This window comes from Gallus gallus, chromosome 12 (assembly GCF_016699485.2).
Source record: "Gallus gallus isolate bGalGal1 chromosome 12, bGalGal1.mat.broiler.GRCg7b, whole genome shotgun sequence".
Classification (NCBI taxonomy): domain Eukaryota; kingdom Metazoa; phylum Chordata; class Aves; order Galliformes; family Phasianidae; genus Gallus; species Gallus gallus.
This window is the reverse complement of record NC_052543.1, coordinates 3,526,380-3,543,048: the sequence shown is the minus strand read 5'-3', so window position 1 is coordinate 3,543,048 and position 16,669 is coordinate 3,526,380. Positions and strand designations below refer to the sequence as shown.

Below are 16,669 nucleotides of genomic sequence, written 5' to 3'. Positions count from 1 at the left end.
GCTTTTAAGATATTTGATACAGTTGAAATAAGTGGTTGTTTTCTATTTCTGCCTCCGAAGGCATTCTTTTCAAACACCGACCTCACTTCTATGAATATAATGGGTCCCATGAGTTAAGGCAGCTACACTTCTGAACCACTGTATTAGCATTAAGTACTTTCTGCATTTTGATTATGTGAGGTTGCCACGTTAAGAGGAAATTTGGTAAAGAATTAGATCTATGGCTTTTTGTACCAAAAAGTTGGATTCTGTAAGTATCAGTGGTTTCGGTACGGTGTGGTTTCTTCTGTCTGCGTGACAGCCGAAGGGAATACATGAACACCCTTCAGTGAGCCGATTTAATGCTAGGCATAACCTAGCTTATCACAGTAAGGGCAAGAAGGATTTATTTTAGGCAACTGCCTATAATTGGTGTTATTGCTTCAATTAACTTCTTAACTTACTGTATGAGTGTGCATCTGGATGTGGTAGAAATCATAAAATTATGGAGCAATTCATGTGACCTCAGGAGATCAGCCCACGTTTTTGTCCAGCTGGTCTCGAAAGGCATTGACAGAGTTTACCCAGCTTCTCTTGGCTGCCAGTTCCCATGCCCCATTGTCCTCAGTCAGTTTGATTCTCACATTTCTGATGTTCATCTCCCTGACAAGCTGTGCTTTGTGTTCTCCTAGATGTAGCAAAGCTGCTCGTAGGATTTCCCCAAGCTGCCTTTTCTTCAGACTGAACCAGCATCTTTTTTCTATTAATAGTTAGCAAACCCCAAGGAATTTGGAAGAGGTTCAGAATGGGATACAGCATTCTTGGTTATGAAATGTCATTGGAAACAACATTAAAATAAGCTTCTCCAAAAATAATAATAATAAGGTCTGCTTCGAGTGGATGTATTTTCCTGATGTATGTAGCTTGTTTCTCCTATTCCTTGTATTCTAAACAAGATTAAAGAAAAGGCAGCATGTTTGCATGCCAGCATCGTTGGCTGTCTGAGTGCAGCTGGCTCTGAGCTTACCTTAACAAGGTCTCCCTCAGGATTGCTCACAGTGCTGACTGTGGCTGGTGAGGGGTTGCCGAGTTAAAACCAGGCAGACAACGCATAACAGCAGCCATGCAGTACAAGCACTGTTGTTTCTAGGGTTGGAGTAAACACAGACGAAATTATGACCATAAAGGTAGAAACTATGTGAGTGGATAGCACTGCAGCTTGCTTATTTCTGAAGTCATTACTCTCTTTCTGCAGTTTGTACCAAAAAGCCCCCAGTGATGGGGCCGTGTTGTTATGTGCTATGAGCATCTGGGTTTTTGTGCAACGTTGCATATGGAGTACACGCACGGTGTTTTAATTTGCTTCTTTCTTTTTTCTTATTTTTTTTAGTTCCTACTAAAACTGAGTCTGGAAATCTTCCCAAAAGAACTTCAGAAAGAATGTTATTTGTAACATGAGCCTCCATTTCTCTTTTATCTTGAACTTATTTATCTGAGACAATTTATACAGTCTGTGTTGAGATGATTAATTACGTTTTGGTAGCAATGTATCTTATTCTGTACGTTGATGTTCTGTTGAGCATTATTAAATGAATGATGTAATGTCTCCTGCAAAACAACAAGTTTAAATTTTCCTTTGTTCTGCAGTTATAAACTTATGGTAAGAAATATCACATACAAATTTTGGAAAGTCCACATCCTCTGCGTGACTTACCCAATATCAATAAGAATTAAGGTTTTTTTTCTTAAAAATACCTAAAATTACACAGTGGGTGGATTTTTTACTTCCTTGCTAAGGTGCATGTCATGTTGTTATAGGGACCGTCCATCACTTCAGCTCCATTTTGTCTCCCGAAGTTGTTAGGATGCTTTGCTGTTCCATGTTTCTTTTTACATCCATACTTCTTTTTTTTAAATTTTCTAGATTTCAGTGCTTTCTCAGAAGGCATCCATCAGGCCCGCACTGGCTGTATATTAATCTCCTGAGCAATATGCTTTTGATTGTGATGACTGTGCCAGCGGTGCTGAGTACCTGCAGTAGGTTAAGTGATGGTTTATCTTGCTGTGTGTTCTTAGTAAGCTGTCCCAACCAGGACAGTGAGGAGATCCTTTGTGTCACTGGCCAAGCTTTAGGTGTCTAATCAAGATCGTTACAACTGCCTTGGTATTATTGTCTTCCACTCTGTTCTTCAAACTGGACTTGCAAGTAAAAGCATCGGCTCAGTGCTCAGTAGTTTTCTCTCTTGTTGCTAATAGATGTATCATTGTGCCTCCTGTTGCACTGCACTATTTAGAGAAGGGTTCAGTTGAAGTAGGACCCATTATTGAATTGATTCCAAAAGCATTGCTTTAGATGTTATCCCCGTGAGTCACGTAACACATCCACATGCAGGAATTTATTGCTGTTTCTGCTTTGTTCAAGAATTTGAAGGAAAGGAGGCAGCACTGAAAATCACTGCAGCTCTTCTTAAAGCTCTCAGTAAGAGAACACAATGAATTTTTGAAGTTGTTTTGCTCTTGGTTATCATGATGGATCTTTGCAGTTGGGGTTCTTTGATCAGAGACAAAGATGGAATCCTAAACTTTGGACTTAACCAACGTGTTGGTTTAGGTTTTTTTTAAATAAAACTCATGATTTTATAGTTGGAAAGAATGGCAGTGGGAAAAAACGAATTGGTAACTGCTAAAGTCAGCACAAAGCGTGAGGAGGGGAATTTGGGATTGGCAGTACACTGAATTTCTAAAACCTATAGCAGTTACTGCATTCCTTTTTGTAATCAGTGGTGACCAATATTGTTAAGGAAAAAAGCATCAGAGAAGGAAAAAATGTCACTGGGAAACATTAGGGGAAATTAAGAGCAGATTTTTCTTACATGTTTAAAAATACTACCTTACAAAATGCATGGAGGTGGGAATAAACCTAAATGTGCAACATGAGATGCGTGTAGCGTTTTTTGCATAAAAACCATCGCATTTCAGCTGCAACTGCATCCCAGTTCCGAATCTTCACTAAAGTGCATAGAAGAGGTACAATATTAACTTCCTCTGGCTGCAGCTCAGTGCCTTTTGGTTGGGTTACGTTCAGTACTATAGCACTGCTTTTAGTTTGAGATACGAAGATGGAAACAACTCGTAAACATTTCCTCTATCTGGCAAAGACATTTTCAGTGCTAATAAGGAGCACTGGCAGTACCTCAGCTCACTTTTGTCTTGAGGATTTGCCTACGTACAGGTTGCATTATAACTGACTGCTTTTGTCCGTTGCAGAGCATTTTGTAGGTCTGGTTGCATTTATCCAGCTTTGGCTGCCCACTTTCTGATGAGTGTTTTGGTAGTGGAAGAAGATAGAGCAGGTACCAATAGCCTTTAAAGGAAGCAACCATCTGAAGTTTGAGGGTGATGTGTTTTACCCACTGTGCACCTGTGAGTAAATTTAGTAGAGCTGTCATTATTTCATGGTCTAAAGCCTATTCTCTGTGAAGTTCTGATGCAAAGTATCCACCTAGCTTTAAGTAATATGACTTCAAAACACTGAATGTTGTAGTAAACATAAAAAATATTAACTATATTTCTCTCTTTCAAATAGTTTAATGTTATTTTTCAGGCTCCAATTCTGGCATCTCCTTTTATGCTGAACAATTACATTTCAGCAGTTTCCATTTGCAGATGTGTAGTTTTGCAAAGCATTCAGCTTAGCAATTGGGCATGTCTTCTGTGTGGTTAAAATGGCACCAGGAGCTTCGTTTGGGGGTTGGCTTTTTTCATGCAGCAGTATTCGGTATTGCTGCTCATCAATATGTTTGAGGTTTCTCTCTTTTTTTTCCAAAGGTGATCACATTTTAAGCACAAAAGGCAAATGTCCCCTCTTGTCCTTGCCGTAGTTCCTACAATAACATCTCTGATTTCTGTATCAAAGACGTTGCCCTAAGATTGTCAGACGTTGTAAGATTTTTGTTCTGGGAAAACCCATGATATTGTCAGCGTCATTCTGATATATTTGAAGTTCTCTTCTCAGTTCTGGTTGCTCAGAAATACGTTGTGTTTAAGAGATCCTCTTTTGTTTATTTCTTTCATAAAATAGTTGGCCTCCTTTTCTGCTGGAAGCTGGGAATGGAGAATTCAGAAGGGTTCAAAATAGGATTTGAAAGGTCACAGCAGCTGAAACAGCTGTTAAATTTCTGGCAGACAGATATAAGCCTATGGGGCTTTCATTCATGTCCTGCCATTGCTTCTTCAATACAGTCCCCCTTTCTTTTTTCAGTAGCCATCCATATCTTACCCAGAACCAGAGACATTTTTTTTATGCCATTTAAACAAAGATGGAACTAAAATGAAAATACAGAAGTCTGTCTTTCGAGTATAGGATATTAGAAAGACTTTATCTGTGTGAAATTACTGTAAATAGATTGCTTAGAATTCACTACAAATATTGAATATATAATTATTGTAATGACCTTTCCCTATTTGTTGGCAATAGTTTGCTTTCCATTTGCTCGATCAAGCTCGGTTACTCCTGCTGCATATAGGCAGAATGGCAAGAAAAGTGTTGATAAAGAACACTGGATACTTCTCTGGAAGGTAACACATTTCTTTAATAAACTTCTTTTGTATATTATTGCCGTCTTAAATTGTATCGAAGTGAAATAACATCAAATATATATAATATCCACATACATATGACAGGTCAACATGTCATGAGCTTTCACCTGATGGGCAGACAGCAGGGTTCCTTCTGGCTGCTTACACTGCGCGTCTGTTGCCTGAGGCACTTTCACATCCTTTGGGTTGAATATTAATGAGAAAATAAGAACAGGATGCCTCAGCACTGCGTGACTGCCTCAGGAAGGAGAGGCAGTATTCTACTCAACTGAGGAGATGGGTATTGTGAAGCTTTGTAGTTAAATGAAGGGTTTGTTGGCAGCTGGTACGAGAAAACACCAAGGAAAATAATGAAGTTTGCTTGCGGTTTCCTTTTAAATCTAAAAAGGAGTTGTCATTGCCTGCTGGTTCATGTTTTCCCCATTACAAATAGCGGAACCAAGTGATTTGTTTGGGTTAATTAGCAGAAAATGGCAAAAACTACTCGTACAGTAATTCTGTGGTGAGCTACCAGTGAGAGCTGGAGGGGAACAATGGGAGGCATACATAAATGTTTGTGATGTGTGCGAGCAGAGATAATTTTTTTAATTCAGTTTTTAATGTAGCATTGATTTTTTTTAATGATTATGGCATTTCTGGAGATCTGTAATTTCACAGCGAACATAATTCAGGATTGAGCGTAAGCTGAAAACACCTTGTGAAGCAATTACTTGTGTTTGCTTTATGATGTGAGCAGCAGTCGTGGCCCCATTTGTGCAGACTGGGAGCTGCTATTTCCTGGAACTGCAGCAATGTTCCCCCTCGTGTTCTTACAGAGCTGGTTGGTCAGGGAATTGCTAAAAACAAACCAACAATTCCTACAGAATATGCTGTTGTGGAGGAATATGTTTGTGTTGTGTAGCAACTTGCTGAAGCACAACTTCAGTGTTGGACCCTTTTCAAAGCTCAGAAAGACTTTTCCAGTTCACCTGTCTTACTGCAATTTCTGCCCGCTCTTTGCCATACACTCTTTGCATTCTCTTTCCTTTGTTATCTGGAAGGCTGCTGAAATGACTGAAGCAGTTATTTTTGAGATACTTGCTGAATCTGTCTCTGAAATTTCTTTCCATGCCATAAGGTAAGTGGCAGAAGCTGATGGGATGCTCTCCCTGGAACGGACAGTCACTGATGGCAACGCATCCCCTTTTGCAGAGGCTGCAGGCCTTACTGTACCCTCTGGGTCAGTGCTTGCACAGCTCAGGGCTTTTTGCTTCAAAACCAGTGGTTTCCTCTTTTGGAAAATAGCAACCTCATCAGCCAGTGATTTCGGAACTGAGATACTGCTTATTGCAATAGCAGGAGCCTTGGAAGTTTTGTTAAAGTCTTAGCCAAAAACTTGTCACCTAACTCCCATAGATACCAGGCTCTTTCTTTGTCAAGGTGCTTTGGTTTTTGGCACCATGGGTTAGGAAGCAGTTTGCTACGGAAGCTGCGCAGTTTTTGACCTAATAGTACTTGCCACTAGCCAGCTCCAATGCTCAGTGCTCTCAGCAGCCCTCCAACTGTTCTTTCATCCTGCTTTTGCTCACTTTACAACAGCTGTTCACCCGAAATAGCCAGCGTCAGGAGATGAAATTTTTGGTGGCAACGTTATTCATTCTTGCTTGAGTGCTGCGATGCACTGTCTGCAGATTGTTTTGCTGCTACTGGTTTTGTGGCTGGGCCATTAGTCACAATGAGGAAACAATCCCTTTTTTCCATGCCTTCTCCTTTCTGATCAGACACACTGCAGCCGCCCGAGCAGCTCTGCTGGCAGACGTGGGCTGTCGGTAGCTGCTGGAAGGAAAATGGGGGCAGGAAGGACAGGCCCGGCCTGAGTGGCCCTGGATACTTGTCTTATGAAACTGTGTTTCAAAACAGAAAAACAGAAATAACCTGACAGAACTATCTGTTCCACCAGCTGAGATGAGCTACTTCTGCTGGCCCTAACCGAGAAGTGAGGTATCTTCACCCACGGTTTGAATCATCCTGGATGCTCTTAAGGAGCTTCTAATGAATCAGCAGTTTTATCTTATTATCCTTACCTTCTCTTCTTTCCTTGAACACTGTGCCACTGGTGCAGCATCCTCTGCTATGGGCCCCAAGTGACATCAGACCGCTGCTACTGAATGCACATGGTGAGCCATGACTGACTTGAGAGCTTTTCAGCTTTCCTGTATGCATTCAACCTAGCCACGGCCTCTCTAATCAGTTAGTTCCAATCTATGTGATTATTATGGGATGCAAAAGCATTATTTTTTTTTACTTCTCTTAAAATTGCTGAATTGTATGAAAATGTTGGAGGCTGGTTCGCTTCAAGTTTTGTTTCAAGTCAGATACATATCAGTATAACTTTATTCTTATGTGGGGCTGCTTAACTTAACTGATATTTTCATCAGCTTCTGTAAAGACTTTTGAAAAACATGGCAACATATTGAACACGCAGCGGATCAAAATGAACTTATGCCTGGGTATATTATTACTTGTAATATTAATATGGCACAATGATCCAAATACGATGAGCATAGGAGCCAAAAGAGTTTGCAGCACTGTGATGATACGTAGCTGGCAGAAGGCATTGATGTGCCCACCGTGGTGTTAACTGGTGAGCTGGAGCAGCAGCAGTGCCAGCACTGGCAGCTTCAGCCTGGTTATGAGCACAGGTTGAAGGTAACCCATGTGGGCTTAACTGCCCAGGCGGCCGAAATGCTTTAGTTGCTTCTTCTCATTTCAGGAGTGGATTTCAAAAGATTGGGTTCTCTAAGGTTAATTTGAAGTAATTTGCAACAGTGCAAAGGTTATTTTTAATGAATAAGTGTTAACCAGCTTCGATTAAAGCAAGCCATATTTTAGCCTAGCAGCTCTTTGGACAATGCCATCACTTAAAACCAGCAGTTTTCTTTAAGCCATCCCTTCAGAGGGTTAGAGAGTTGTGAAGGGTGCAGGATGTTGGACTTTTTATTTTTGTCATTTATTCTTAAGCCGCTGTGTTTGACAGATTGCTCTGAACCTGAGCATTGGGTACTTAAAAATAACTCCAAATCAACTAAAACCTGTAGCAGGTTTGTCTGCTTTCCATTCCTATTCCAGTGAGGGAAGAGGAGCAGGGCTCCCTCTGTGTAGGAGTTGGAGCAGCCAAGAGAAAAGCCCAGATTTAAATAAACTGAAGTGTTTTTTCTGTCCCTCTGCCTTCCAGTCTGTAAAGTGAAATGGTTATAATTACCACCTGTACTTTCATCTTATGGGATGAAAATAATCATAAATAGAGTGACGTGTTCACCTGCATCAAAGAACTGGTGCTTTTAATACTAGTTTAATGCATCTATCTGCCGTAATGCCCCAGTATGTTCTATATATCTCTCTTTGTGTGGAAACTTCAAATGATTCCAGAATTGCTGGACGTGCATTGGTTGACTCCAAGCAGCGCACTGCTGTGTGCTGTGCTTTAACAGCATCACCCTCTGTGCAGTGTGACATTGGCCAAGAGACTTGGCATGAAGGCACACAGGGAACGGAAGCTGCTTGTGCTTCCTCAGGCACACTGGACAAGAACAAAGAGACAGTCGAGCAGCGTAGGTTTTGTTCTTGTAGTCGTCTATTGTTGCTGACAGTTGTTTGAAATATGTCTGCAATGCCAGCCGTTTATATTCACATAGAATTGCCTCAGAGCTGTGCTGACAGTGAATGAGTTACGGCAGCAGCTCGTATTGGTGCTACCATCTCTGCTTTGTTCTGCAGCAGTGCCTAGCAATAGTGCAAATATTTACACACACACATCAGAGTGCATTCCTGCTGACTGCAGCTTTGGCACTGAAAAACCAAATAAGGTGCAGCAGAAGAGTACAGTTTTGCCTGGCAACTGCAAGTGCTTTCTTGTAGTGGGTATGCTCAGGAATTAGCATCGCTGCCCGAAAAATTCTTCTGTAGTTGACAATAGAAAGTATTGAACTCCAAATCCTCCTTGTTCTGAGAGGTTTTGTCTATGGAGCCCCACGGAGGTGCTGAGTAAATGGTGTTACGGTGTTCTGATGTGATGATAGCTCCTCGTTATGCTTTCTGCTGCTTTCTCTGTGGTGTGTTTTGTAGCTCCAATTGCGATGAGTTTTAACATCATTTTTTAACTGGTCTGCTATTAGTGAGTTGGCTGTGTTATACCCTTAACATGCAGTAATTGTAAAAGTACTGGATGCTTTTGAGTGCCAGAAATCTCCTCTTGTAGGTGATTGTATCTTTTTGAGAATACATCCCTCTCAGTCTTGTTTATGCTAAGCATGTGTTTGGTAAGCTGAGATGTTGGATTTCTTAAATCTGGCTGTCCAAAGCACATGTTTGGACATGCAAGAAAAGAATTCAGTGTATGAAGTGTTATATGAGGATTGATGTGTCCTACGTGTCTGATGTGTTTAAGCGCTGATCTGGTCCTTACAACAGCTGGACAAATGAGGGCTATTGTGCTACGTTCATTAGGGAACGCTGTGGACATGGATATCATCTGTGTGGGACTGAAAAATGAGCATGTTGTGATTCAAGTAACCATCACACAAGAAGTTCTTGTTTGTATTTGTGGAAATGCAGATACACCTTTATTGATGCTGTCCAGGAGATATTACAGTAGAGCTACTGCATGAGGTACCTTAAGAAATGGAGGTGATGGCCACTAATTAACCCAGATCCTCTCTGCTGTTGGAAGGTTTGCCATAAGCGATGAGAGATTGACCTCTGAAACAGTTTATATCCCTCTCAGAGAGTTGAAAAGTGGTATTTTAGGTGTTTCAAATGGGACACCAACCTTTTTTCTTGCTGAGACAAACGTTTGCCCACAAAGCAGGGAACAGCTCTTAGGGCTCTTTCAAAAAGGCCCTTCTCTGAGCTTTATTTCCACAGGACACCCAAGACCTTTCCTATCATTGGCCTATTAGTTGGCAGTCAGTATTGCGGACTAACGATAACTGAAGTTTATTGGAATATTTAATTCTGTCCTCTTCCATGTGCCATCCTTCTTGCTTTTAGCTTCTCCAAAAGCAACTTGGTGGAGGGATGGGAGTGGTGGTGCCACAGAGCAACTGCTAATATATAGTTTAGTATGTTGTATTTATTGGCTAATGAAATAAAAAACCCTCTTATCTCAGAGGCATTTACATTAAAAGAAGAACATGTCTTAAGGAACTCCAGTTACTGTACCAATGTGCAGCTGTTCCTTTACCAGTAGAAATGGAGTTTATTAACTACCTGTAGTTGGAGGCAGGCTCTTGTCCTTGTACAGCCCAAATGAAAGAACTGCAGCAGTAAATACCCAACAGGAACTGAATACCTTGTCTGAAGACTTTGTTTAGTCATACTGTGAAGGCAGGCTATGCCTAACGCTGTGCTTATTGAGATGCACTGCATGCTTTTGGTTATGTCCTATGATCATTTTCTATTTAAAAGCATCAGCGTTCTTGGAAAAAAGCTCACAGAGCTTTAGAGCCAAAGCACTGACTAAATTCAGATGCTTTTATTCGTATTATGTTTAAAATGTGCTGTCTGGACTGGCTGGATAACGTGAACTGCACAAGGGCAAGTCGGGCCTCACTTGATAATCAGCATCTCTGTGGTATGTCAGATCTAAGTTGTGTTATCCTTGCGTTAAGGCATCAAAAGGCTTACAGGGAACCTTGCAGCATCTTCCACAAAGAAAAACATTTAAGATCTGTAACGTCACTTGTTGCTGTTGTACAGGAAGAAGATACAAACTCAGCTGAATTTCTCTCCCACGAATGCCTTTCTTCCAGTCTGCATCCTTCAGATCATTGAAAAACTGACCACGGTTATGTCTTCCCAAACTGTCGTTCTTCACTCTGCTTTGTAATGTGGCATCATTGCTCCTTTCTCGTGACCTTCTTGTTCTCTATAATGGCTCAGACTTATTATTAATTCTTCTACTAATTTAGACACATCTGCTGATTTTTGTACTGTGCCTTATATTAAGTTAATCATCAGAAAGCACTGAATTATACCTAACCACAGCAGTAGAGGAGGGGGGTTCAAAATACGGTATAATAGATGATGACTAATTGACAGCTGCTGCTTGTTATGTGCACCACTCTACCTTGTCTTACCAAGCAGAAGGTGCTCCACTGCTTTAACCTTCAACGAGCTGCCACAAAAACACTGTGGCTATTACAGGGCCTGCGTGTCCTTCTGATGTGTACATATGTATGCATATCAGCAGTAAGTCTGTGTTATACATGTAGCAGCCTCTGTAGTCCTTGGGCAGGCCATAAGGAGAAGAATGCAGCTGACTTCAGTTGCTCAGACTTCTGGCTAACAGCAGCACAGAAATGCGTGTAAAATTATACAGGAATGGTAAAAGTACTGGAAGGGAAACTGCTTTTCATTTGAGGAGAACGGTGACAAACTGAGTCACTGACTGCAGAAATCATGGCTGAATCAAGTATGAAAAATAATGTTATGGAAATGTGCAGAAGGAAAATAAGTGGCAACGGAAACAGAGTGGCGGCCAACGAGCGAAGCTGTAATCAACTGGAGGACAAAAACACAGCAAAGAAACTTCCTTGTCCATTTGCTGTTGCTGCACAGGCTTAGGGCTGCTGCTGAGAGACCTCCTCCCAGGCACAGGGCGGTGGGCGCCATTCTGAGCTCAGAAGGTTGCTGTGTGCTCGGACGGTGAGCCTCAGCCAAGGGAGCTGCAGCTCCAGCTCCGGCCTGCTGGAAGAACACAGCTCTGAAACTACTGGACACAGAGCGATTCTCATTCACAGCAGCCAGCAGCACATCTGTGTGCTGCTGTGCACACATCTTGGTAAACCTCTGCAGCAGTGCAATCCGTAATGCTGCTCTCTAACCTTTCACCCAGATTGCCCTTTCCCTGCTTTCCTCTGCTATAAGGGAGACATGCGTGTCAGTGGTGTCACTGGTGGCTTTAGTCTGGCAGAAGGCACACGGATTGCTGTGCCGTGGATAATGTGATGGTTACACAGACAGAACTGCTGTGCACATCTCTGTGAAGCTGTTCCTTTGTTCTAAGCACTCTGGGGGCTCTGTGTCGCTCTCAGGCCCCAGCAGGGCTGGTTTACTCCAGGAAGATGTTTAGTTAGGTGGCAGTTGTGTTTATCCTGAGACATAATGGCAAGTGGTGGAGTGCCACCAACCCATTTGCAATTTGCAAACTGTTCATTCGCTGTGTAATTCAGCTGTAGGGGAAGAGTGTGTTGTCTTTCTTTCAGTGCCCTTAATTGCACAAAATGAAGCACTGCGTCACAACGTTTAAGTTCTGTTATGCTTTCAGCTTCCAACTCTTTGTACTTTGCTCCTTGACTTCGGCATTCTTTCTCTTTCAGAATTCTGCCATTCCTTTTTTATTGTTTCAAAAACAGATTTTGCCAAAGGTTTTTCTCAAGCAGTGGTAAGAACTCATTTTCACAGCTGCAATTTACTACGTATTCTGATTGCTACAAACGGGTATTTAGGCTTATCCAAAAAGTATGCTGCAATCTTCCTAAGTATGTGATGAACGTTGACCTCCGGCATGATAACCATTTCTGTCATTCTGTGTTTTAGCTGAATTTACTTAAACACGCCATTTAGCTCCTTAAAACAATTGCCATTCTCTCCTCTAATTCAAATCGCTGTGCTCAGTAGCATGACTGACTTACAAGTCTTTGTATACAGTACTTCTTAGAGAATTTAAAGTGGATATTAGGTGTGAAGCGTTGTTCCATCTGCGAGCAGAGTAGGGAGTTTTCTTTGTCAGTGGTCTAGAAGGAAATCTGCCTGCCTTGAGACGGCTGCTGCCCTGCCAGCTCTGCTGTGCATTCCCAGCCAGGCCTCGCAAGCGAAACACTTTGCAGTAGTTTTCATGCAAGAGTTTTCAATGCACTTTTCAAGGTTTTAAGAGTAACGTATTTTAAGAACACAGCCTGAAGTTTACTCGCCCAGCTGGCTCTGTGTGCATGTGTGCATGGAACATCTGCCTTGTGAGAAAGGGGAGATGGTGCGTTCAACCCTAACGGCTGTGCCTTCACGATTGGAGGCTGTTTCTGTTTTAGACACAAAGTTCCCATAGGATTCCCTGCTTGGAATCCTGAAGGGTCTGGGAAAACCATTTCTGCCCAGAAGTAATAATAGCACGGGCTTTTATTTTTGATCATGAACTGACATTTAAAAGTCATCTGAGGGAAGATGCTTCTTGATTGAAGTCAGGCTTTGTTTAATGCAGTTGTAGCTGATCTTTCCCATCTGCTATCGCAGTACTTGAAGTGACGTCTCCAGCTGATGGGGTTTGTAGGGGTGACGTTCCCAGGAGACCTGTGAGCAGATGGGGTTATTCTGCTGCGATGGTCGCTGCTCGCCTCCTGTCCCCAGGGGAACGCCTGGAGAAGTGGCAGCTGCACAGCAGGGAATGTAAACTGATAATCCAGGACCTACAAAGTGTATTCTGAACTGCAGCGACATAAGGACTGTTGCAGCTTTTTCATACTACACGCCTAATGCTTCCACTTACGTGCCACGTGTCCATGTTCTACCTGGGCGATACAGGCACTGCATGTTATACGTGGCATATGAAAGGCAGATGCCGTTGCTGTTTCCCGTCTCCTACCCTATCAGTGTTTAACGCTGCTCACTTAATTTGGGCAGTTCAGGATCCCACCGCTGCCCACTGTCATCCTGAGCAGCCATCCCAGCAGAGGAACCCAGCCTTGCACAGCTCCTGGCGAGGTACTGCCAAGCACTGCTCCAAGGCCTGCTGTCGCTTCAGGTTCACAATGGAACACGACTGAAAAAAGAGAAGTGGATGTTTCTGTCTGGGCTTTTGTTCCATGTTTGGTGGACTGCTAAAATATGATCTTTCCTGCTAAGAGAGGCTGGACCTTATCCTGAACCCTGTGAGCTTCACACAAGATCAGATTCTCACAGCATTCAGACTGATTGCCAAAGCTCTTGCGTTTATTAAGGCACAGAATAACTGCTTCCTGTGTGCAGAACTCACCAGAGCAGTCTTTCCCATGTAGCAGGAAGCTGCTACACAACAGAAAATTATATACTTTGTGCTCTGGTTTCTGTACAACATAAAATTGTTCTTCTGCTCTGTGCTGCGACAGCATCCGGAGTGCTGCGTCCACATGGGAGTCCTCAGCATAGGAGAGATGTGGAGCTGTTGGAGCGTGTCCGGAGGGCCACACAAATGACCCCAGGGATGGAGCACCTCCCTGCGAGGGCAGGCTGGGAGCTGGGGCTGTGCAGCATGGAGAAGGGAAGGCCGCAGAGGAGCACAATTCCACAGACAGTAAAGCTGAAAATAGCACCGTGCTGCCCGGCTCGTGTCCTTAGAGCAGGCACCTTTTTGTACTATAGCTACTATGCGCTTTGTTTCCCTTTATACATCTTTGTTTCCAGTTACTGTGGCCTTTATCCGCATTATAAATACAGCACTGGATACTCTAAAAACTTAAATTGGCAAATTCCATGTGTTTTATGTCATTTGGCATTCTGCACAAACCCCCTTCAGTTTGTCATAAATTCCTAAACCAGAGCGAGGTCACATCTGGTAGCAATTTCAGTTTGCCAGATGAGGCATAATCCTATAAAACCAAACTCATTTTCTCCAGTGCCTTTCAGAGATGAGCTCTGCTGCTCCTTTTCCTAGGACACGACGCTTGCCCTGTGAGCTCTGCAGAATGACTTAGGCTGGCAGTTTGTTCACACTTCGTATGAACTGCAGCGTTTGGAACACAGGTTGGTAAAAAGGACACGAGGCAGTCCAAGTCAGCGTGCTGCAGTCTCCAAGATAACAAGCTGTGCCTGGATTCCTTCCCTTTGCAATAGAATGTCCCTGCAGGATGCAGTCATTAAGTGTTCCTCCTCAGTGTTTGGATGCATATGGATCTCCTCTTGCTCCTTGACTAAACTCATCTTACTGTGTAACACCCAAGCAGTGCACACATAGCTGCTGGTCTGCTTCTCTTACGTGCTTTAAGAATACTGACAGCAAAAGTTACGTTCAAGGGCATTCAAGGTATTATCGAAGACAAAAGTATATTGAGTGCAGTAACAAAACCACGATGGAATGGCTGCTCACTGACGACTCTTAGCACGCTGTAGTAATTGTAAGTAGCTGTTTCCCACCAAAATGGATGCTCGGCAGCAGTCATTGGTGTTTTATCATTTTCCACTGGCCCATTCTATTTGGAAAAGCAGATGCTTTGAGCTCTCATTGCCTTTGCCATACTACGCTTTCATAGCGCTACGTGGAGATGGCTGATCCCGCTCCTCTAAAGGAGTATCAGCTGTGTCAAAGCAAAGTTAACTCACAGAGGTTTGGGTTGTGATTTTTGGGGAATGAGGCCGTATTACAAGGCGTTACTAAAGAGAATTAACAGAGCCTGGCTAACTGTGCTTCAACACTTCTGCACCTCCTGCACGAGGGCTTCCCAGACCTTTGTGAAGGAGCACAGCCCCGCTTTTCTCTCTGAGCTGACCAGGTTAGATGTCACACAAATGATACTTAAAGAAAAATAATGGTTGCAGTTCTGATGGTGTTTGTGATTACTGTTAAAGAGGTAAGTATGTTAACAGTAGCAGCAGGCTGTGGCTGGACAGATCTCTCTGGAAGCCTTCTTGTCTACTGTTCTGTCACCAAATTTATGCCTGTTTGAATGTGTTTATTTACAGGCCAAATACCCCAACATCGTAACCCTTCCAGAAGGACAGGAGGGAGATCACATCATTCTAAGGAACCCTCAGCTTCCCGGGTAAGGCAATAAGTGGGATTTTGTTTGTACAGTTTTTAAGCAAAAGGGACAGATTTTACTTACAACAGTGGAGTGATTTATGCACAGTAATGATTTCCAATAGTCCTGCTTCAATACTGAGTCACTCTTTGCAATAACTTCTCTAAACACAGAGATTAGGCGATGCCTGTTATAGCTCAGTGTTATTATGACACGCTGAAAACAATTGGAGGCAGAGGGGAAAAAAAATAAGATGTACGTGTAGATGCTGTTTCCGTGTGGCCCTGGTAGGTAAAAGCCAGCTGCAAGGCCACCTTGAGTACCCGCTGCTGCATTTTAAGTTTTGGAAGCTTCTTTTATAACGAAGGACCTAAATTCCAAGTTCAGTAATGTGAGACACATCTTCCCTCCCATGCGTCAGAAAATACATCAGGTTCAAAGAGATTTGTTTCATCTTGCCCTTCTTCTGCTGTTTGTTTGGGCTTCCTGGGCACGGCTGCATTTATTGCTGTGTGTGATCCTAAAAAGGCCAAAGCCTCTGTAGGGGTGGATCTCATCCCCAGCCCAGAATGTTGTGCTATTTATGGCAGTGCATGAAGTTATTTTATCGTCTTCATGCTGTATCTAAAACAATACCTGACCTGAAGTTGCAGAGAAGTCTCTCTTTGCTCTGCAGAGCACACTCTTTTTCCCACTGTGCTGCAGAAACTTATAACTTCTGTGAGACAAATACAAGAACTGGGGGGAAGAAAATCCTCATGAGATTGAGGAGTTGTATGTACCTGGAAATGAGTAACATCTCTTCAGCAGATTATCAGCTTTCCTTGGTTCAAAAATCTAAGTATTTCTGATTCCCAAATACAAAGATCTGAGAGTTGCATTACCTGATGGGAACTTTATGCTCTTAAACACTGTGCTTTGGAGAAGTGAAGCTGGTTGCCCGGTTAGCAACTAACTTTCCTCTGGCTGTGTACAGGTTTGAATTAATGATTGTTTGGAAGATGCATATTGATGAAGAAGGGACGACTACACCTGTCCTGGACCTCCTGCCCAAAGTACCACAGCAAGGTAACATCACCCTTTGCAGAGGCCATTTCTGAGCTTTTAGGTAGAGCCCCTCCCACCCCCCCCACCCCCCCTTTTTTTTTTTACCAGAATCTCCCTAGATAAAATGGAAATGCATCTTGCAGAGCCCAGCCATGCAAACAGATGGAAATGGAGCAAGCTGCTGAGCTGCACCTCCACCATGTTTTATTTAAAAGCGCTTGCAAAAATGCAAGTATGTCTTCTTTTGGGCAGCAGGTAATCTGTCCTACCCTGAAATGCAGGGCTGACAGCTGCTT

The 16,669-nt window shown here is 42.8% G+C and overlaps 1 protein-coding gene across 9 annotated transcripts in view; it reads left to right on the top strand.

The window, feature by feature from the left end:
- CENPP (centromere protein P) overlaps positions 1-16,669 on the top strand; it is a 118,884-nt gene that overhangs the window by 101,765 nt on the left and 450 nt on the right. For 6 of the 9 annotated variants that reach the window (NM_001398185.1, NM_001398184.1, NM_001044635.2 and 3 more), the window contains 2 exons: positions 15,268-15,347; positions 16,303-16,394. In NM_001398185.1, coding sequence (NP_001385114.1) covers positions 15,268-15,347; positions 16,303-16,394 — 172 coding nt within the window. Of the gene's footprint in view, positions 1-15,267; positions 15,348-16,302; positions 16,395-16,516; positions 16,629-16,669 lie in introns of all 9 variants that reach the window. The other 3 variants (NM_001398187.1, XM_046899878.1, XM_046899877.1) reach the window with 1 other exon arrangement.